This window comes from Caloenas nicobarica, chromosome 20 (genome assembly GCF_036013445.1).
Source record: "Caloenas nicobarica isolate bCalNic1 chromosome 20, bCalNic1.hap1, whole genome shotgun sequence".
Lineage (NCBI taxonomy): Eukaryota > Metazoa > Chordata > Aves > Columbiformes > Columbidae > Caloenas > Caloenas nicobarica.
In genome coordinates this window covers 5,945,216-5,967,056 of record NC_088264.1, presented here as the reverse complement: position 1 = coordinate 5,967,056, position 21,841 = coordinate 5,945,216, and the positions used below count along the sequence as shown (strand labels likewise).

The window sequence follows — 21,841 nt, the reverse complement described above, 5'->3', positions numbered from 1 at the left end:
CCAACAACCATACGCTGCAAAATAAACTACTTCAGCAGAGCTGAGACAGGCAGGTAACAGGCTGGGATGTTTCTGGCTTTGCTGTGAGATCAGGCCCTTGAACTAAGAGAAGCTACGCAAAGGAAACGGGAATTGCAGAACCAGTGCTGCTCCCTGTGGAAGACTGCAAGTCAAAAATGCACCCTGAAAGCCAGGCAGCATCTGCATACACTAGATGCTTTCCTTTACCTGTCCATACTCAGCTTTGAGACACAGAGCATTGAATAGAAGTGCCATACTCATGATTTATCTTTTAATAATCCTATTAAAGTTCCCCACACTGATTAATGAGAATTAATTCAAGATTTAGTATTTAATATAATTAATGAGAATTAATTCAATATTTAGTATTTAATATGGTATTGCACATGCTCCATGCTGCCATAAGGTGTTTCAGATTTATCTCCTCACCATGCAACTAGTCAAAACTTCCCAGTAAGAGTTACCACATGATAAACCTCTGGTCACAGATGCAAGAAATCAATAGTTCCTCTGGGTACTGCCTAACTTGAGAGCAGCAGCAAGACTTATTCACCCCTTTTAAACAATGTGAGCAGGCTCCAGCCAACAAGACTCAAACTGAGAATTATTTGGCAAAGCAGAGGACAGTGTAGAGAGCTTCCTGGCCTGAGAAGGAAGACTTTTAAGATGCATACTGATCATCGGGCTGTTCAGCAGTAAACCAAGGAGTATGAACAAAAATCTGCTGTCATAACCACTCTGGCAATAAAGGGCTCGGTAGCAGTGGCTGGCACTGGCACAACTTGACAGCTTACTCAAGTTTGCAGGCCAGGTTTGTTTCTGTAATTGAGCAGATTCTGCCTCAGCAAGCAACTTTTACAAAAGCTGTACAATGCCACAAAAAAAAAAGTCTCAGTGGGGCTGTACTCTGCCAGCAAGACAAAGGCTGACAGCACATCCAGAAATACTTGCCATCTCCAAAGGTTGCCTGGCATGGGGGCAGGTTCCAGCACCTCTGGTGACCTCAGTCAACAAAAAACCTCACCCTCCACGCTGGAAGTTTTGCAAAGGGAGAACTCAGCACACCTACTTGCTCAGCTCCCTACTACACAGGACTACAGCCAGTACGTCTAAGACAAGAGAGTCACTTCAGTGTGGTTGCTCTGAATTTTCCAAATTGTCTACTTTGCAGATCTTACTCTTGCTATCTGAGTTGATGTCCATGCCACAGACTAAATCAACTGTACTACATCAATGTATTTCTACTTGTCCTACAGCAAAATTAAGAGACATCTAAATCAACATGCCCATGCCATTTATTTCTCAGAAACAAAAAGTCAATTTATCTTTTGAGAACTTTCTCGATTTGACAAGCAAACAACTGCTGGTAGAATACTCCAAATGGAAGATGTTTCCAAGACTGTGTCCAATACTGCATAGGTTGTTTTTGGACATGTGAAGCCTGGTGCAGAATCCCATCTTGTTACCTCCCAAAGACAGTCTTGTGCCCTGGTCAGACCTTCTGTGAAGGCTGTAACTGTGCTTTAGGAGAACTTCCCTGCCTGAGGTGGTGGGCCAAGGAAACCCCCTGCTTGCTTGGTGGCAGCCCGGGAAGGAGCAAGACCGAGCATCTTCTGGATGTTCTGCAAAAACAAGAACAGAAGAACAGGATAGTGTCAGACCATGATGAGGGAGATAAAGAGGAAAAAAACCCAACTCTGCTTACAAGTACAACCTTCCCATTAGTTTTTACAAATTTAGGTTCACACCCACATAGTGTTACCAGTCTGGCTAGTATATATTGGACCTCTATCCCTATACATTTGAAAAAACTTAGCACAGAGCCAGACAACCATCCACAATGGCTACAATTAGAGCTGGGCCACTCTCCCCCACCTCAGCAACAGCCTTCTAATCATTAAATCCATGTTTTGCTTGAGAGTTCTTTTCTCCCTCCAGCTTCGCAACGCACAGTCAGTTGGCAGATACCTCATTAATGTCTCTCCACACAGATTGGTTTAAAAATCAACTTGCAAGAGCTATCTTTGCAATTTAACTGCAGAGCAGACACAGGAGCAGGTTCCTAACATCTGCTCACAGGCAGAACCAAAGCAGCCTTCAGTTTTCACAAGTACCCTTGTTTTCTGGAAAACAGAAACCCTGTTTTAAGAAACCCTGTTTTCTGGCGGCCACCAGAGCCTGAGGGTCTGCAAGCTGGTGAGGAAGGCACTCTCAACATAGGCACAATTTGGGTCAGCAACATGGCAACCAGAGCGTGTGCCAAGTTCAAGTCAGGAGCTTAGGCACAGAATTAACATGAATGCCAGTGATGCAGACAGAACAATGGCTTGGTGGAGACATGCGGTATAACAGTATGTACGTAGCAAACCCCAAAAACTGATTGTTGAGATGACCTCATCTACATCTGAGCAGGGCGTTTCAACAGAAAACAACAAACAAGGAAAGATTTATGTAGCAGCGTCAGACACAAGCTAAAAACTCACAGCAGAATATTTAAATGTGATGTTTTTATTGATTTTTGTGAAATTCCTTTTAAATTTTGCAACAGTGCAACTACAAAGAGCTACCAGTTCTTTCATCCTTCACTGTAAATAACTTCAGCTCAAGATGCTGCTCACACAGTGCTGGCAAAACAGGGACATCTGATGCGAGGGAAAGAAGAAAACAACTGTGTCCTCCACATGTCACCAGCTGAATCCTGGCTATTGAGACAACAAAAGAAGGAAAGAGGATTCTCTTCAAACCTGAGTGTTCTCTCAAACATAACTGTCAGGATAGGTCAGATAGGAAGGTCATAGAGTTCTTGAGCTTTTTGATCATGGAATGAGAACAAACTAAAAAAGAAAAAAAATGCAGACAGTTTCATAATTCCAGAGTAGCTAAGTTTAAAAAAAATTGGAAAACATTCCAGGTGGAGACTAAAGAAAGGAAGGTTTCAGCCCACACACAAGCACAAAAGTAAAGGAAAGAACACTTGAAAAGGAATTAATCAGTTTTAGTCTGTGGCCTCCATAAATCAGCCACTGGCTGATAATCAGCAACTGAATATATATCAGAACATTTCACTGTGGGAGACTCCTTGTGGTTCCTATTCTCAGAGCCTCCTTAGTCAAGAGATTGACAGAAGGGAGAAAACAAAAGCAGCTAATGGACAGATTCAACAACACCAGAGGGTGCTGCAGAGTCAGCAGCAGGCACGACTGGGATCCTATCAGCTTCGTAGTGGCTCACTCATGGAGCAGAGATCCCAGCTGAGCATCCATGGAAGCAAAGCAGCATGTGCTGCCTCCTCCCTGTTCCTTCAGGTACCAAGAGAAAGCTGGCCCCCTGTGCTATCTGTGAAGCAAGTTTTGCTGGACAGCAATCCTCAAGTCTACACAGCTGGAAACACCACAGCTGGGGCAAGGTCCAGCAGAAACCTGTCCTGTCTGCTGTGGGCCACGTTGCACAAGGAAATCTGCAGAGTCTACTTCCAACACAGACAAGACCTTCAGGAGCGGGGAGGGAAGAATGCAAGATTTAACGATCCAAATTCCCTACCTGAGCTCTTGTGAACTTTCCCTCAAATGACTGCAGGAAGGACAAGAGCTGCTTCTGCTTTTGTCTTCGTACCCAGAAGGGGCCTCAGAGACAAGGCAGCAAGTAGCTCCCTGTCCCAAGATCAGGCCGTGTGGGAAAGTGGACTCCTGGCAGGAGAGAATTGCTGGCTCCTGTTCCCACTGGGAACACATTTCAGAGAGAAGCAGCCTAATCTACGGTTCAGGCGCGTGTGAAAAGGAAGTGAAGACCAGCAAACGCCTGAGGAACAGCAGCATATTCTTCTTCACAAACAGCGCAGGTGAAGGCTGGGAGCTCAGAAACAGGAGCGGGGACAGAGGATGTAACCCTGACATTATGCCTCCCGCCCAGCCCAGCCGCAGACTTTCCCAGCTGAAACCCAATGGCTCAAGGACCCTTGGAAGGCCTCTCCCAGCAACCCTCCTCTCTCCAAACAGGAAGGCAGGAGGAACTAGGGGACAGGATTTACGTGCCAGGGAGAGCTGGGAACAGCGCAAAGGAAGTTACTCACTGCAAGTTGACTATTTTGGGAGATGCTGGCCAGGTCACAGGCAGCAAGCTTCCCAGTCAGCAAGCTTCCCAGTCAGCGTTTGAAGAGTTTATCACCCCCATCACTCCATGAAGAGACTGCCTGATGCTGCTACTGCCCATCCCACTAATGTCAGTTTAATCATCCCTTCCTCACGTACTCCCCCTGCATATCCCTCCAGGTCACTTTTTTCACACACTCAAGTTCCTCTACTTCTGAGCTCCACAGGGACATCTCTCTTCCCTGCCTTTGATCCCTTCACAGGCAACTCCAGGATTTAAGGGAAGGCTGAGAGATGTATGGTCTCCTTAGTTTGTTCACAACCTATTCTTTGACATTTGGTACATCTCTGCTCCTTCTCTTGTGTCAGCAGCATCAAGCCAGACACTAACTCCCACATCAGTCCTCCTCCCTTGGTCTAACAGCTGTTTTGAAGCTGACCTGGTGAGATTCCCCTTTTGCCCAGTGAAACACAAAGGGTGACAAAGCTTTCACCTCCAAGGTCATCAAAAGCACAGAAAGCAAATCTTTGGCACCATTTTAAGCCCTTAATTACTTTCTTCCCCTCTCCTCTGGCCTCTCGAAGCCCTTCAAAGTCCTCTTCCCAATGCTGTTATCATCCAAGTTCCTTCAAACAGTAACAAAGCCAAAAGCAGCATGCCAGCGATCACAGCTTCAGTTCCCAGCTTTTGCACAGACTAATGTGGCCGGTCCCTGCCCTTCCCTCCATATAGTACAGAGGAAGAAACTGAGCTGCCCACCAGCTGGAGAACTGCAGGTATAATTAACCACCATCACACAGGTAAGGCAGCACTAACAAGACTGCAATCTTAACACTTCAGAGCAAAACCCATCTCCAAAGCAATAAAGTAACTTCTGTCCTCCACAGGGCCATCAGCATGAACTCTCAAGCACAAGGGCAATTTTTTTTTTTCCCCCGGAATTTCTCTTGAAAGCCCAACCCACTGCAAACAGCTCAGCATTTTTGCTCAGAGCCAGACTGGACCACCACACTCTGGTCATGCCATCTACTGATTTCACAATAGGCAGTAGCAGGAAATTCCCAGGACTAGAACTAACCACAGGAATTATATTTTTGGACAAAAAAAAAAATCCATGGGGGATTTTTCAGCAAGGGAGTTCCCCAGTCAACCCAACGGGTGCAGAAAAATCTTGCTCATGGTGCTAGTTTCATACAAAAACCTGCAACAAAGGAAAGAAGGGATTTTTCATGTAACAGGTAAGTAACAGAGCAGCACCCTGCAAGGTTGCCTGAAGGAACAGCATCAGACCACAACATCACAGGAATTTGGGAAGATGATCCAAAGAGCTAAAAAGGTCTCATTTATTTCAAAGCAGCAAACACTGCTCCAGCTACTGGGAAGTGAAACAAGATTTATCTTGCAGCAAACAGAATGAGGAAGCCCCTGGCCTTTGGTACTCTGGCGCCTGAAGTGAGGGGTGGCTAGATCACCTCCAAGTGACACTTTCAACGTAACTTATTCTACAATTCATTTTCTGCTTTCACATAGGACCAGACACAGATCCATTTCAACACAAGGACTTGATACTGAGGGCTACAGAGAAATCAATTCACTAGCATGCACTCTGTGACTAAAGGAACTCTCTATTACTGAGCTGCTCCATGAAGCTCATCCAAACTTCTGACAGCAGCTGCCATAACCCATCACTTCCCTTTGCCAATCTGCTTTAAGTCTTTCTAAGCACCTTGGCACTCCCTGAGGAAAAGCAACAAGCTGGTCAAGGAGAAAAGCAGCAAGAATTCAGAAAGAGAATCAAAGCAAAAGGAAATATAAATACAGGAGAGCAGACAATTTGCAGCTAGTTCTACCAGCATTCATCCAGCCCCCAGAGTCTAACTTATCCCCAGCACTACCTGGGAAAATTTGGCAAAAAACCCTCAGACTTCTGGTTGCACTGAGAAGTCTCATTTGTCCTCACCAGCCACTCTGCCACTGAAGATGCTTGCGAACCTTCCTGAACAGGCATTTCCCCTTATTCTCAGTGATGCTTCTCTTAAAAAACAAACACAACAACAACACAAACAAAACCAAACAAAAACCCCAACAAAACAACAACAAAAACCAAAACAACAAAAAACAACTAAGCAGCTTCTGAGGAGCTGTGTGTAGCCTACTCTTGGCTCATCCTGCCAGACCCCCTTTCTCTGTCACGTTCCTAACACTGGGAGAGACTTGACACCAAAGGTAAAGATCTTAAGACTGAAAAAAAATCAGGCAGTCAGCAAAAACAGGAAGGACAAACCCAAAAGTACAGGTTTAACTCCTTCCTCACTTTTCTAGCAGCTTTATGGACTGATTGAACCTTGAAAGAACCTCAAGCCATCAAGGAAGTTTCCCTTGAAAGTGCTACACTTCTCTTTTCTCATATTAACTTAAAAGTCATTAATTACTAAGAAGCAGTATTTAATTGGCTTCTGATGGAGACAACCTCTTGGTGCTGCAATCCGCAAAGTTATCAGAAACAGACAGAATCCATTTTTGCTAAATGTCGTAGCACCCTGGTACAAGTTTCCAGTCAAGTCTTCCACACCGGTTCAGGATAGTGGCTGTTTTTAAAATCCCAATCTAGAATTGCTTTGAATGATACATAGGAATGAAGGCAAACATAGAAACCACAAACAGATCAAAGATTATACATGCAAAACTGGACAGCAGTAGTAGACTCCTCTTTATGGATGGAGATGTGCTTTACCTGCTCCAGGGACACAGCAGACACAGCAATGTACTCACCTGTCTGATCGACATTGTGCAGAGAATGTAGAGGAAGATGAAGGAGCAGTCGGTGTAATCCTCACCTAGAAGGTTGCGGTGGGAGAGACCTTGGATGTATGAGAGGGGGATAAACGGAAGCTTCGCCACCACTCGGCCATCAAATCTGGAAAAGAGAGCACTGGATCACAACTGGGGAACAGTAAAAGAGCCTTTGGCTGTAGAACGAACAAGTGAGCATCTTCAACAGGCCACCAGAGCAGATAAGACCATGTGGAAGACTAAAAAGCCACGCTGCCCTCCCCAGCCCACCTCTACGTACACACAAGGAGGGTAAATATGCCTGTCTCACACCCAGTCATCCACAGGGTGAGCAGGCTTCCCTCAACAACAGTTCTGCCACAGTCAAAGTGTTTCATAGCGATTTCAGTGATCAGCTGAACAAGCTGTTGGGTTCATAAAGTCTTGGTTTGTGTTTTAAATAAAATGCACCAGTAAACTGCAAAAGTCAAATTTAGCAGATTGTTTCCCATAACAGTCAGCACTTGACCAAAAGATGGATGACTATCACCCTGCTGTATTGCAGCCACTGCAAGAAGATGGACTCTTTGCTTTAAGCAAAAGAGCGTTTTTTTTAAGCAGAGCATAAACCAAAGACACCTTTTCCTTTACTAGAGCAGCTATACATCTCAGCAGAAGAAGGATGCACAAAAGCCACCAAGAAAATGCTTTTTAATACCAACACTCTTCTCTGTGTTAGCTCTGAAGATTAAGGCAGTGCAGATGCAGGATGATACCGCGTATTCCAAGCAGCCTGTCCCACTCCTGGAACAACTCCAGGTCCACATTCCAGGGCATCAGGCAGAGTGTGAATTCTGGCCAGTTTGCAAAGATTTCTCTCAACCCAGACAGTCAACCCAGTCTTTTGAAGTAAGTGTGTATGATGCCTCATCAGCATGTGCATATTTGGATGTTATTTTCTCTGCATGTGCTGATTTTCTAACAGGTGTTTCTTGTTTCAAGAGATCCTAAACGAGCGTTCTTTCCTGTGGAGATACATTCACACAGCTACAGCTCAAACACACGCCAACTTTGTTTACATCTCACAGGCAGTTTGGCTAAAGAGCTAGGAACGGATGTTTATCTCCCTGTAACATCCCCAGTGGCTTAAAATTCTGCGTTATTCCTGCTGTGAGAATGACTAGTTCTTCAGCAGTAGCACCCCGAGGTACCTGCTTTTAATTCCAGCAGGTTTTCACAGTTATGATGAAGGGGTACTGAAATACACAACTCCTGGAGTAAGACAGAATGATTGCATTTAAAAGTTTCTGACAAGAGAAAATTGAGACACACAGAATCTAATTTCTCTCCCAGGAGAAATCCCATCTGCTTGGAGGCCAGCACCGCTACAGATCTCACTGCCCTAGCATACTTTTTAAGCCACAACAGTCATTCAGCCGCTCATCTTCAGCACAGCATTCTGCTCTTAGGGTTTAAACCAGCCTTCTTGACACATACGTACCCTTTCACTACAGTCCACCCTGCTGCCCCATTACTACTGACACTCCAAGGAAGAGAGGCAGCCATCAGAGCCATTTCCATTTTGGCTAAGCTGGCACTTGGCAGAGGTGAGGTGCCCAGTGACAGAGCAGCAGCATCTGTGTAGTATTTGTCCAAAGGGTGGCACATCATACTACGGCCCATGCAATTCCTGCTCCTTTTGTCCCTCAGAGCAATGAACTCAATCAAGAACAGGAAAGGCAACCAAATCAGGCTACGGCCACTGCAGGTGTCAGCCGCCCTTTTTCCTCCTTTTCACACCACACCCAGAGCACCTCCATGGATGACCTGACAGCAGCGACTTCCCAGAGGGAACCAAAGAGGCTCCTGAATTCATAACTGAAGTACTCTGCTCCCAAGACAAGCAGCTGCTTTTGATGCCACGTCAAGAAAATGACAGTACATATGTGAGAACCAGCTCCATCAAACCATTCTATAAGCTTCAGGCAGTGCAAGTACAACCGACCAAAGCTGCCCTTCTGATAGAAATGCACTTGCTACCTTGTACTGAGAACAGGAACAAAAAATTATCTATCTAGGCCCAAAAGCAAGACAGCCAAATCTATAGATTTTAATTCAATAGCCTCAGCTATTAGCAAGAAAGCTATTTCATTTCCATCAGTGAGCTCTCTGGATACTCCTGCTGCTCATGTTCAGCTTCCCTCTAAAGAAAGCAGCAGTTAAAGGAAAGATATGCCCAAAAGCTTCATGTCAACTCTTTGGCTTGTAGCGTGGTCTCTGTGGGCTGGAATCCTCAAAAAAAGGACAAGACAAGTAAACTTTGTGGTCTTGAAGGAGGAAAAAAACCAATACACTGATATTTTTAGGTTAATATCTATGGAAGGAGGAGCCACACAGGATTTAACCAAAAACAATTCCTTCCTAAAACAAAGTCCTGTAATGCTTGTCAGTCACAGCAAACTCAGAACTGCCTCTTCCCATTCGAGGAAAGCAGGCAGAGTAGGGTGAGTTTTTTCAGTTTGTTTTTCAGTTTATTTCAGGGGCAGGAGTGCTGGTGGTGTTTGTATTGCACCCAAATAGCTAGGCAAGCACCTGAAGGCATCAGGTGCAGCACTAAACCCCCACCCCAGACACTGTGCTGCTGGGCACACGACTCACAACGCAGCCCCATCCCCACTCAGGGCCGTCGTTAAATGAGACATCAATGACTCAAGATTGTACCCAAATTTTAAAGTCCTTTAGTGCTGTGCTCCTCTGCTCGGTTTCACAGCATTCCAGGGAATGCTAGATGCTGAAGTCTGACTAAGCTGAATATATAAAGAGTCTGCACAGTGACACTTCTGTTATTATGTTACCCCCGTTTGCAATTTTTACACCCACAGATCTGCAGTAAAATAACAATTGACTGTATCCTGGCGACTGCCAGCACAGAGGCCAAAGGTTTTGGGGTCCAAGAACGTAAAAATCCCATTTCCATGACAAGTATATTGCCCAGATATTAAGCAGCGTCCCAAGGGTTATACTAACCATATTTATGTTATCTTCAGATTTAAAAGTCAAACGTCTTTCAGTGTTGCATGTCTGAAAAAAAAGCTGTCTATAACTGCGCGAACCAGTTTGGGCTTTTTATGTCTTCGTTTTTTTCCCAGGTCATTTTTAAAGCAAAGGATGACTAGAGCCCATGCCTGGACCTGTTAGTATTTTAATTCTGATCACCTTAAGTAGGGCAACAACAAACTCTGCAACTATAGTTCATTTCTTAGGGCAAGGGAGCTGACCCAGTTTTGCTTGCGAGAGCATTCTTTGGTCACACTACTACAGCAAAGCCGAAGAAGCTGAAGACTGTAGCTGCTTGCCTGACATCTACCAAACCTGTCAAGATGTTCCCTTGTCAAGATGTTCTCAAGCAAAAAGGATGTTAGAATTGTGTCTAGATTTAATGCAATTTGTTCAATTTGATTCCATTCAGCATGCAGCATTCCCTCTTGAGCAAAACACGTGTGGTGACCAAACAACTGCATCTGCATACAAAATATTCATCCATTTTATGCAGATTAGTGATGGGTTCTGGAAGGACTCTGTCACTGTAACATTTCAGGTGACAGAGGGAAGGTATAGAATATATTCACCATGACAATTTAAGACAAATCCAGAAATTTGATACTTACATTGAGTTAAACATTCCCATCAAGGCAGTGAAGCAGAAGCCAATGGCAAACATGGATTTCATCCGAACCTGCAAGCAGAAAGGTCAGAGATAACCAAAACAACAGGCTTATGCTGAGGGATGACGGGCTCACACCCTTAAGAACAGGCTTTGTACAGCATCACTGGAATCTAGAAGGAAAAAAAATTATGATCCAGAAGGCCAGAGGGATTGTAAAAAGTGACTGGAGAACTCCCAAAATTTGGTCAATATCTGGGTATAAAGCCAGTCAAAGTGGACCGCTGATGTGAAGAGCTGTTTTTTGGGGGGAGGGGGAGAAGTGCTCAAGAATTGTCCTGTTACCTTCCACAGGTTGTTGGTTTTTTGTTTTGTTTTTCCCTTAAGCCTGTACAACCAATCAGCAGGGAATCGTTATGAAGACAGAACTTACAAAAAGAAGTCAGACAAATTAATTCTACTTTGAAAACATCACGGAGACTTATAAAGATGAAAACAGCTGAGACTGGGCATGAGATGAAGCAGTAACTGCTGGAGAACTCCGTGACTCATACTACAATCTGTAGCCATTGTAGATAATCCAGAAGGACCTTTCAGAAGGAAAGGTCGCTGTGTCTGCCAACCAAAGTCTTTCTGTTGGAAAGCTGATTGAAATCTTCAGCAGTTGGGAACTGGCTTTAATTTTCTTACCATTGACAAGTCCCTGTTGTTATTCTTCAGTTTCTCTTCTTGTCTCTCTGGAAAGACAAAAACAACAACAGTTATAATCAGTTATACCAACCTAGAAACCATAGTGTTTTCATTTCCAGGAAGACTTAACCTTTTTGGCTCTCCAAACAAATAACACTTCCAAAACCAACTCCAGCTCTCTACACCAGACAGTATAAAGTGAAAAACTGTACACAGCCAACTGCTTCTTCACCACAGCAGCATGCAGCAAAGCAGGCACAAAAGAGGAGGAGGCTAGAATCACACATTCAGCACTTTTGGAAGAAATGCGCAGAATGTCAAATTTGCTAACTCAACCAACTAACACAGTAACATCAACAACATTGCCAGAAAACAGAGACAGTGCCTCTATATCACACATCCAAAAGAGAGCAGTCTCAATTTGCAGCTCACCATCATAAATACATTATATAAGAAAAAATTTCATCTTGGAGATGTCAGAAGGGACTCCAAAACCATACACAAAGCTGGGAGCCACACTTCAGCAAGGCTTCTATCCTGCTGGTCTTAGTAATGAATTTTGGACCCTTGTCACACCCAAAAGATTCTCTAAAGAGGAAAGATATCTTTTACATGAACTTCAGTATGTCAGTACTTCTCTTTTTTTTTTTTATTACTACCTATGCTTTGCAGAGAGTACTTTAAAATACTACTTTGGAAATTTAGTCTGTCCTTAAGTCACCACAAACTTAAAAGACCCACAGTTTTCTGAGAGTGTATTTTCCATGCTTCTCATTTGAAGGCTACTTCAGCCTTGAGCATTATCCACCACCTGTCGCCTTTCTTGTCCCACAACCCTGTTGTCCCTTGTCCACATGCTCCTCTCAGATTGAGGATCCAGAGGGGCAGCCAGGGCTTAGAAGCAGCACCTAGCCGAAGTAAGAATGTGGATTATGAAGAAATAGCAAAAAAACAATGTGGCCAAAGAGAGGGAAGATGCAGAAGGACTGTCAAGGGCTATCCAGCATGCCAGTTGTCCAGTGGATCCCTGCTGAAGTTTCAGTACAAGAGGCTCACAGCACAGAAGCTCCACAGTTACCTTTCAAGCCCCTGCTAAATACAGGGACTCACATAAGCATCAAGAAAAGCAATAGCAGCACCCCTATCCAATTTCTTAGAATCCTCATTGCAATTTGCAATTGCTCTTAACTACAAACCATCCACCCCAGCAGGAACTTTCCAGACACCTGCTTCCTGACCCAGGTGGAGAGTTTTGTTCTGGGACATTTCAACAACCACAGGCCAGCTCTTTAGGAATCACATTTGGCACAAATACTTGTTTTTTCCCCTCTGCTACATAACTAACCATCTATTTAGATGGGCTAAAGGTTACATAGGGATAAAGAATACAGCCCGGATCCCCCAATATACCTGACCTGTTTTGCACCCATTTCTACAAATTCAAAACAAGCACTCTTCAGGTGTCCAACCACCTTCCACAAATGGTCTATTCCCGCCCAAGTCATACATAAGCAGCCTTTAAGCACTTTGCTGTACAGCCGATAGAGGCACAAAGAAAGAGGACCAGGTGAAAAAGCAGCACCCTGGACTCCAAAATCATCTTATTCTGCTCATTGGAACACAAACCACGAGGATACAGCAATAATCTTATTTGCTAGCATTGGGTTTTTTTGTTTTGTTTTTCTTTTGCCGCCTACCCAGGACTCAGGTGGACTCCCGGGAACATCACTGTCTTTTCTTCCAGGGGCACACGGCTACAGAAAGCAGTAGCAAAGTTTAAGACAATACATGCACTCCTTAAGCTGAAATGACAGAAGGCTGCACCATGATGTTAAAGGCATCCTGTTCCAGCAATGTGAAAGGTGATGCAGACACAGTGTGACCAAAGTTGGTTCACTTCACACTTAAAAATAAAAGGTTTGGCAAGTAGGAAACACCAAACAAAGCCTTCCCATACAACTTTCACCCTACCTCCTTGTGCATAACCATGATTAATTCCTTCCCTAACCAAGCAATATCATACACACACCTCCTGCCTTATTCTGTGCACAAAATAGAGGCAGGTCTGTACCACAGCTGTGATTTATCTGTATAGCCTCAGCTCTTTTTTTTTTTTAAACTAGAATGGTAGAATTTAAAGGAACTCTGGCACAAGTAAATTTGCTGTTACAATGCTACATCTCGAAGAATGATTTGACATCCAGTAAGTTACTGGAATCAGAGATTTCAAAAGCAGTTAAGAGCTGCGAGTCATTTTCTGGATGCCCGGCTTGACATTCAGGGTCTGATTTTTCAGAAACACTAAGAACTTGGCTTCGCCTGAAGACAAATGAGACGCTCAAGTTATTGAGACTTTTTTTTTTATAGAAGTGCTGCATATCTCTGGCTTGGCCAGCAAGCAAACAAAATCCGTGGTCGCTTCCTAAGTTCTGTTCTTAGTCCCTTTGTGCTTTGTTTTTCATTTGCAAAACAAGATTATTTCAGTGTATTAAAAAAAATGGTGGGGCATCTGAATTCCTCAGATTCTACTGTTTATTAGTTTAGTCCAAGCACAAGTAAAATATTATCTGCTAGGAACAGAGCTTGGATGGTGCCATAAAAAAAAAATCATTGCTACATTCAAAAGTGAACATGTGTAACATTAAAAAGTTGTCTTATCCACTAAGTACTAGTCATCCCATGCAGGGATTATTCAATATTAGAACTGAAAATGCACAAGAGGAAGAATTTCGGCTTCTGTTCCTTCAGGAGTCTAATGACAACAGGTTTTATACCTTGGAAGAACTGTTTGAAGATATGTTTATCTTTGTATAAAGATAAAGCTTTATACAAAGCTTTGTACAGATCAAATGACTAATCCAGCTACCTGGTGTTAGAGAAGAATGAGGAAACCAACTCCCAGGAGCTCTCAGAAGTGTTCCTGCCACAATTTCTGTAATAATTTAACTAAGCTTTGCTGCATGTTTTAGAGTCCTGCAGATAACAGAACTTTCTAAAGATCACGTCCATTAAACTTCTACCATGTTGTTCTTGCATAGTTCATTATGTAAAGAGTTACTTTTACCCAGAAAGACTTAAGCTTATTGACAATGAAAAATGGTGGAAAAAATAAAGCACTACCTAAAAATTGAGCAAAACTCATTTATCAAACCTGAAATAAATCTAAGTGCAGTAACAGTTAACATGCAAACATCTTCAGCTCTGGAGTATTCAAATGAGAAAAAAAAACGAAAGATTTAAAAAACCCCAAAAAATCACAAATCATGCAATCATACAGACACTGCAAGCTGACAGTGCACTGCAGCAAAGAGCTTTGACAACAGAAGTTAATATCAGTTGTGGATATAAAGGCTCAAATCAGAGAGAAAGGCAACCAGTTCAGCAAGAAGTGCTGCTCCTCTTAGGGATGCTGCCCTTCTCTGCATTTGCCTAAAACCATCAGAAGGCTAGATCTCTCCTGTCTTGGAAGAGGAAGGCAAAAGCGTTCATATTCTCGTCACCAGGCCAAGAATCAGCTCTAGTACCACTTTAAATAAATAGTTTTGAAAGGCAGGATAATCACTTCCATAAGTTTCTCAACTTTCTCCCATTCTTGGGGCACTGCACTCCTCTCCCAGTCTTACCTATTTTCTTTTTCTGCTGTCGGCCTGCTGATTCAGTTATTGTTTCCTTCTTCTTTTCCACTGCCAAGCGAAAAGAAAGACACACTATCATTTCTACATAGTGACACCACCACTCCTTTTTCACACACCAAACAAAACATTTTATTCCTTTAGAGAACAGTCACAAAAGTAAGCTAGGTATGACTAACAACATATTGAAAAATCAACATGTTATAAACCAGCAAGGTTGGCCCTACCAGACACTTAGAAATAATTTTTTAAAAATTCAGAACCCTAGACAAGATATCAGAATACTTAAAGGGTTAATTTTAAACTCTCTCAAGAGCCCAATACATTGTTAACTGAGCAGTCTGGGGACAATTTTGGCTCAAGTGACCCTTACTAATTTGTCATTAGTATTAGACAGTACTTTTGATTCACCAAGTGTAATCAAAAGAGCTTTGTGGCAAGCTCTGCTCTCAATTATCTGCAATGGGAAGCAGAATACAGGAAAGCCTGTGTTCTCACACATCCCTTCTTCACAGGCAGGCATTCTCAGGGGAAATGCTGTCCAAGCAGTCGGCTACAACCTCTCCATTCTTCAATTAATTAGTACTGAAGCATTTCCAATATTTTAAAGTAGGAGCCTAAGCTCAAAGTTACTAAAACCCCAAATCAGACACTTAACAAGCATCTGCAAACAACTACCACTGCAGCAAAAAAGGCTAACATAAAGCCAGCATAGTGAAATTATTACACAGCAAATGGACTGTTCATCTGCAAAGGCTCTTCTGCTGACAGCAAGAGCAGTTTTTCCATGAAGTAAGAGACATTTTAAGACCTATAACAAGAGTACTACAAGAAGTGAGGATGATAAAGCATGGCTGTGGTCTAACAACAGATAGCAGCCCTTTTTTACTCTAAACTCTACGTATCTGTACCATATCTACTCTACCAATGGATAGACTTGGCTCCTCGTGAGCTCACAGAATCAGCTCAGGGATCTGAGCATTAGGACTCTCCTCCCATATGAAGTCCTAGCTCAGCACAGATCTTCTAGCCTTGATTTCCAAGCACAGGTGAAATAAAGACAGCAGGCCTTCCAAATCAGAGGGATTTGTACTGCTGCCTTCTGAAATGCCCATGATATGTGAGGCAGTCACAACTTCTAAGAAAACCACACTAGCCCAGACAAGATACCTGAACATCATCTTTTCTGTGGTAATGTAGTAAGACAATTGTTTTTTCCAAAGAACACGCATATCTCTGATGGGCAGGCTAGCACAAGGGGAAAAAACAGGGAAGTCTGCTCAGAGGGAATGCTGGAGAGAGGTGCCAAATGACACAACACACCCAGTGCTCACAGAACGCTCTCTCCATAACCTTCCTTATGCAAATCCAGCTGGGGATCCCGATCGGTCCATCCAAACCCTAGTCCACATAACTCCACAGCCCCAAACTCTAAACCCAACTGGACAACACTGACTCTTTTCAGGCCCACCTACCGCTCCCAGCCCTAACATGAGGCTCCTCCAGACCCCAGCTCCACGCTGCACAGCGCTATTGAGCCTTATACCAACCCCAAGGAACTCTACAGCCCTTACTCCCTCATGGTTTGAGCAGAACAAATAACTGTCAGGCAGCCGCACAAGCGTGTCTGTTGGAACATACATGACACAACGTGGCAGCAATTCTAGATAGCCTTCAGGCTTGCAAATTTACCACTACGTTTACTCCAGAACACTTACTATAATCTCTGCAGCAGGCTCAGATAATCCTGTGCCTCTCAATGGAAGTGAGAGGACAGGAAAAGATGAAGCAAATGGCTGCAAGTAACAATGTCTGCTCCAGCACACTGCTTGGCCCGTTTGTTTTCACAAATCCTCAGGACTGCTAGGACTCTCATGGGAGAGCTTAAAGATCTCAAATGTGTTTTTTCCTGTTTCAGATGTGTTAGATAACAGTTTAAAGGTGTGGCTCAAGTGGTCTACTCTGCAAGTTGTCTGTAAGCCATCAGGTCAGCCAGATGTCCTTAGTGCAGCAGGAAAAAAAAAAATTCAAAGCTAAGTTTTTAGTGACTCTTTATTCAGTGTTACTTTTTTTTTTTTTTTTGGTTGGGGTGGGGAAATCAAACAAGGAGGTTAGAAACTAACTGAGATGCATAAGCCTCATCTCTTTCCCTTCACAGATTATAGCCTAGATACCAGGAGAGCTATAAAAACAAACAGCACGAAACTCTTACAGCAATCATTAAACCCCAGAGATTAAGCCTTGCTAACTGCTTTCAGAGTTCCATAGCACAAACAAACTAGGATATTAAGTTTTCAGCTGGGTTTCAACTACTTCTCTAACTTGCTCTTCTGGGGGTAATTCTACCCCACACATTTTTGTCAGCCAGGTGGGATTAAAACGAGGTGGGCAGAGATGCAATCCCCATCTGATACTGCTGTGATGACAAAAGCCCCTGATTCAGGAGCTTCGACACAAGTAAGACCATACTTCAACTTCTCAGTTTATTTTGCCCAGGGGAAGGCTGGAAAAAGCTAGACTGGAAAGAGCACACTCTGATAATATTGTTCTCTGACATACTAAGAGCACTGAAATCATGGTGAAATCTTTATAAGGTAAAACCAGCTCAAGTTTGGCCCCAATTGTGTGTTGTCTCTTAACTGCTGCAACCTACGTAGGGTACATACAATAGAGTTTAAAAAGTTGGCTGAATTTCTCCTCTGCTCCTTGGCTTCCAATACAGACAGGTCCATTGAAACACTCCATGCTTAGACTCTCCTGTTCACCATTCCTTTTATAATAATATCCACTGCATCTCTTCTGACTGCTCACCTTCAGCTCCCTTTTCCCTTCCTCCCTCACCCTTTGTTTTAACTCCTCCCAGGCCTCTCAGATGTGCTTGCTATTGAACTAACCTGGGACTTTTTTCCTAATCAATTCTATTTGTTTCCAGTTTACACTAGTATAATTTATTTTTATATCAGCTGATAGCTCAGACCTTTCTATCATGACTTTGTCTTTACTCATCCCCCACCATTAATCATCACTTTTACTCTTTATGTACAACGCTTTCCTCTCATGGTATTCGTTATTCAACCCTAGTTCTTTCTTACTATAGATCTCAAGTTCTCCACCACCCTTGAAAAGCAGAAACTGCATCTTTGAACTTATTTCAGGCTTCTAAAGGAATCTACATATACAGATACCAGCTACTCATGGTCAGAAGAAAAGAAGGCAGTACTGATCTCTTACTCACCTCCAGTTCTCCATTAAGAGGAGAGGCAATTCAGACAGCACAGGTTTTTGCACTAACCTTCCCTCCAGCAAAAGAATCAAGGACAGAATGAATCCCCCCAGCATGGATTTGTGTACCTTGTAAAATTAAGCTCCTATTAAAGCCATCGAATTTGTCATCTGCTAAAGCAGGATGTAACAGGAGCAGCAAGACACATTTTCTAGTGTCTGAAGAGTACTTACATTTCTTGCTCTGTTTTTCCACTTCAGCCTTTAATCTCTTGTATTTGTCTGTTCGGTATACCAGCACCCAAGTTATACCTGAAACAAGTATTCAGCAAGTAACCAGGTAAGTAGAAATCTCTTACAATAAGGGGGATACAAGTTAGTAAATACATATACCAAAAAAAAAAGTACGTGTCATGTCTACAAAAACACATTATAATAGGGCAAAGGTACCACAAAGCACCAGCAAGCAATATCATCACTTTCCTTCAAAGCCTCTTCTCAAGTTTCATGTAGCAATGGTGCCTGTAAAATAAATGTCTTTAGAAGTTACCAGCTCCCTGACTGAGCACTGATGTTTTGTGGGACTCATTCAGTTCCTTCATGCTCATTTTTACCTGCTGTTGCTTACCTTAAAACCAGAGACTGATTAAGGCAATAAACATTGTTGTGTTCTGCATTTTTATAGTGCCTAATTAAGGCCTGAGGAACAATTCCCGCTCCTACCAGGACCTACCTGTTAGCAGAATCACATTTTGAAAAGGAAAATAGAGGTATTAGGCTAGAAGAGGCCTTGAGAGGTTCTCCAGCCTAAATTCTTCCACTCAGACATGATCAAAACAAGTTGTGCCACAAATGCAGAATGAGTGGTTTGTGAGCAGTTTAATCCAAGCTCCTACACAAAGCTTTTAGCCCTCTTTTTGGCTGTCTTTGTCAACAGGGCTGTGCTGCTGAATCCCTGGGATCACCAGCTGCAGAGAAGGGAACCCTGTAAGTGCCTCTGAGGCCAACACAGCTTTGTGCTGCAAAAAAATCAATTGATGCGTACGGTGCCTAACATCAAATGCAGTGCAGTAGGGCTCCTAAAAAGCAAGTAAATATCGTATTCCATCTGGTACGCTCCCTGCCCCTAAACATCCAAAGATGCTGTCTTGGAGCTCTGGTACAAAGGAGATTTTGGGATACAGCTTAGTGCCGGGAAGAGGGAGCAGCCTCTGACTTTGGCTATCCCAAAAGGTACCTATCTAACTTGTCTTTAAGAAGTTGCACCTATTTCAACACTTGCCATTGAAAAAAAACCTCAATCTGAGTCACCAACATTGTAAGTTCAGGTGATTTTTGCATGTCCTTCCCACAAGAGCAACGGAAAACCACCAGTGTTCTCTTCCAGGCACACCGTGTCAGCCCATCCTCCCACAACCCTCCCCTTCCTAGACCCAACAAGCCCCATTCCCACCACTTCACATCAGGGGGCGGTTCTGTTCAGGAGTTATTCACCCCTGAGTAACCGAACCTCGTTTCACAGCTTCACTGTCCTTTTCGGAGAAACCACCGCCTCCCGCCAGCCCCCTCCCTGCCACCCCGAGCCCTCCCCGTGCCTCCTGTGGACGGCACCGCCGGGCCGGGACCGGCCCCAAGGCCTCGCCTCCCCGCCCCGCCAGGGCGCAGCCGGGACAGGCCGCACCGGCCCGCCGAGGACAGGACGCCGCAGCCCGCCCCGCGGCGGCCCAGCACTCACCCTCGGCCAGCAGCGCGGTGCACACGGAGATGAAGACGATAAGGAGAGTGTCGGCGAACATGGTGCTCATGGTGATTCCAACACCCTCCCCCAGTAACGCCACCGCGCTCCCGGAAATAGACCCCGCCACCCGGAAGCTACCGGGGGGGCCACGTCGCCTAGCAACGGCCGGAAGCGATAGCCCACGCTTCCGGGAGGCGGTGCTGGCCAATCGACGCGGCGCTGGGAGAAGAACCGCGGGAAGAGCGAGGGGTGGGGAAAGCGCGACAAGACGCGGCTCTGATTGGGTGAGGGGGCTGTCAATACTGGCCGGGGTCGCGGCCTGCTGCCGCCGCGCAGCCTGTCATGGCGGCGGGGGGCGCTGGTTGGGGACCGGGACCAGGCGCTTTCCCTGCGGCCAGAGGGACGTTCCCCTGCCCCAGCGCCCCCCGAGTCCCGCAGAGCTGGGCCTGGCGGTGCCCAGGCCTTGCCCAGGCCCCACGGCGCGGTTCCTGCTGCCAGCACCACACCTGGCCGGGCGGCGGTGCCCACACTAGGCCGCGGTGCTCCTCCTAGGCTGTTTCCAGGGGACGATGCACAAGGCGTTTGGTTTTTCTTAAACATGCCCCTTGCAGTCACGAAGGGTTTGGCTTGGAGCAGCCTTCCTCGTTTCTAAAATTGCACCCTGTGTTAATTTGCCAACGGCATGGGGATCCTGCTAGCACATGGCAGCAGGAGGCCTTTTCTGGAACAAAATACTTGAAAATATGGTTGCCTGCCCTTTATTGGGTTTCATTGCTGGCCCGTGCACTCCTCGCACAAGTCCTGAGCTCAGCAATTGAAAGGGTGGGAAGCGGGGAAGTAAATCTTAAGTTACTGCATGTGTAAAATATTTGTGCCTGGGATGAATCAAAGAAGAACGCTAAAGAGGACAGCAAAATAATGGCAAGGATTTACCAGGGAGACTAACTGACTATTGTTGAGGCTCCTGCGGTTACAGCTGGAGCAGCAGAACCAGACCAAATCGGCAAGTTGTGATGGGGTACAGAGACCTAGAAAGCAGAAATACAGAAGAGCAAACAGGGCGGGCAGGGAAGGGCTGCTTTGCACCTGTCTATGGGTAATGGAGGAGTTTGCCATCAGTGGAAACTGATGCACTGTGGGATTACATCCGCAGTGCTGAGTGAAAAATAAGGTAAAAAGCCCCACCATCACCCTTAAATTAAACACTCGTTTCAGAAAGATGGTGAAAAAGACAATTTCAGAGAAGGCAGTGCAACTGATAAAGGAAGGTGTGAGATTAGACAGCAAACATCCTCCAGAGCCTGGTGACATTTGCATACAAGGAAACATGAAAGCCGTATGTGTGCAGGTGGCTACGTAGTGAGTCAGGTGTCACTGAAAGTTGCAGCTGAGCACCTTCTGTGCCCTGTGGAAAGTCACAGTGCTGCCTCCAGGAATGAGGAGCTTCCTGCAAGATCGGAGGAGAACCGAGAGCAGAACCTGGCCGTGAGCAACGAGAGAGGGAGTGAGAGCCATCAGGGAGATGGGGATGAAATTAAGGATGGATATTTCAATTTAGGGTGAGCAGCAGGTAGATATTAACAGCTGCTGATGTGGCAGGACCCATGATAATACTTTGTGTCCTGCTGTGTGCCACTTGACGCACTTGGCTGTGCTGTGTGCCATCCTCTGCCCTCTCTCCTTCTCTTTGGAGCTCCCTGGCTGTGAGATGTATCCGTATCAATCAAGGCAATATCTGGAAGTAGTTTCTCTTGTACCACTATGTACCACACGGCATTGGTTATCGACACTTTCACAGAACGGTTGTGTGGCAGAAGCCGGGCCAGGAGGAGACAGTCAATGACATGAACCTCTTTCCTCTCTGGTGTCCGTGCTTTGAACTGGAGGCAGAGGTGACACGGGCGCTTTCTAATTTCATCCTGTCATTTTGAGTCACACCAGGATCCTTATCAGCAGGGGTTTTTTTTCAGACAACAGAAGGCATATTACTGTCAATGGCATTTCCTTTTTAAA

General features: G+C 44.7%; 1 protein-coding gene across 1 annotated transcript; it reads right to left on the bottom strand.

The window, feature by feature from the left end:
* Window positions 1–396: 396 nt before the first annotated feature.
* On the bottom strand, window positions 397–19,961 carry TMCO1 (transmembrane and coiled-coil domains 1). The gene is made up of 7 exons (XM_065649076.1): window positions 19,826–19,961; window positions 18,325–18,402; window positions 14,860–14,919; window positions 11,237–11,283; window positions 10,551–10,618; window positions 6,883–7,027; window positions 397–1,643 (listed from the first exon to the last, which is right to left on the bottom strand). Exons 1-7 carry the CDS (start codon window positions 19,893–19,895, stop codon window positions 1,545–1,547), a joined length of 567 nt encoding a protein of 188 aa, XP_065505148.1. The 5' UTR covers window positions 19,896–19,961; the 3' UTR covers window positions 397–1,544.
* Window positions 19,962–21,841: the final 1,880 nt, after the last annotated feature.

What these genes read in the sequence shown, in the direction of transcription:
- TMCO1 (XM_065649076.1), bottom strand. Translation starts at nt 19,895, where the DNA reads ATGAGCACCATGTTCGCCGACACTCTCCTTATCGTCTTCATCTCCGTG. An exon ending in GGAAAAACAGAGCAAGAAAT is followed by an intron (nt 14,920 to 18,324) that starts GTAAGTACTCTT and finishes TTCGCTTGGCAG; the next exon opens with TGGAAAAGAAGAAGGAAACA. An exon ending in ACAACAGGGACTTGTCAATG is followed by an intron (nt 10,619 to 11,236) that starts GTAAGAAAATTA and finishes TTCTGCTTGCAG; the next exon opens with GTTCGGATGAAATCCATGTT.